The sequence below is a fragment of the Pteropus medius genome, unplaced genomic scaffold (genome assembly GCF_902729225.1).
Source record: "Pteropus medius unplaced genomic scaffold, Ma_sr-lr_union100, whole genome shotgun sequence".
NCBI classification, from domain to species: Eukaryota; Metazoa; Chordata; class Mammalia; order Chiroptera; family Pteropodidae; genus Pteropus; species Pteropus medius.
Genome location: NW_024342471.1, coordinates 26,841,860 through 26,842,842, shown reverse-complemented (window position 1 = coordinate 26,842,842; position 983 = coordinate 26,841,860). Strand labels below are relative to the sequence as shown.

Sequence of the window (983 nt, the reverse complement as noted above, 5' to 3'; positions counted from 1 at the left end):
CATGCACGCACGCACACACGTGCACATGCACACACGCACATGCACATGCACATGCGCACACATGCACACACACGCACACACGGGAGAGGACCGGAAGGCTACGGCTGGCTGCCTCCCCCGGGACCACGTCTGACTCGCCCCTCTCCCTTGCCTGAGTTTTGTGCACCCTCAAGAGAAAAGTTCTTGGAATTAGAAACAAACTTTTATTTACTACAACAGGCCGACAGGACCCAGGTGGCAGAAAAGTTACCATGGGTGTCACCAAACCCTCCTGGAGCCCGGGCCCAGGCTGTGCTCACTCGGTGACCTGCCTGATGACGGGGCAACCACAGAAACGTCTATGAGCCTGTCGCCTGCTGCCCTGGGGGTGCCTCTGAGGTGGTGTGGCCAGCGGACAGCACCGCACACGGCCGGCCTGCCCCGGGCCAGGCCCAGGTGTGTGTGCTGGGCGCCGGGACCAGGCTGGATGCTGGGGACAGGCGGGGAGCAGGAGGGGCTGCTGAAGCTGCCTGTGAGAAACGCCACCGGCAGGGCTTCAGTCACACCCGCGGTAAGGAGTGGCCTGGTCACTGCCCTGCCCACACGTGGCGGTGGAGGCCAGGAGCAGAGCCCTCCTCCCAGCCACTGTCCCCGCCAGGTGGCCTGCCCTCTGCGGGCTCTGGCTGGCGAGCGTGCTTGCCTGACCTGTTTCCACTCCGGCTCGAGGCCACCGGCCCGCGTCTCCCCGCCCAGAACCGACCCCGCCCTCTGTGACTGTTCTCGTCACTAGGGTTTGACCGTCCTACGTGCACCGTCTCCTCGCCCGGAGTGGTCCGGGCCACGCGGCGAATGCCCTCTTGTGCAGGGCCCACTCCCAGGGGCCCCCGTCACGCGGCGTGGCCGCCTCACCTGACAAGCTCGTACGTCTCCCCCAGGAGCGGGTTGAAGGGCTTGCCGGTCCTCTCCCACTGGGACGCCACCGCCGACACCGCGAAGGCAGCCAC

At 66.2% G+C, this 983-nt stretch overlaps 1 protein-coding gene across 1 annotated transcript in view; it reads right to left on the bottom strand.

Annotated features, from left to right (window-relative positions):
* Positions 1-983, bottom strand: part of OSBPL2 (oxysterol binding protein like 2) — a 36,909-nt gene that overhangs the window by 10,833 nt on the left and 25,093 nt on the right. The window contains exon 3 of the mRNA XM_039864756.1: positions 889-983. Coding sequence (XP_039720690.1) covers positions 889-983 — 95 coding nt within the window. The remainder of the gene's footprint in view (positions 1-888) is intronic.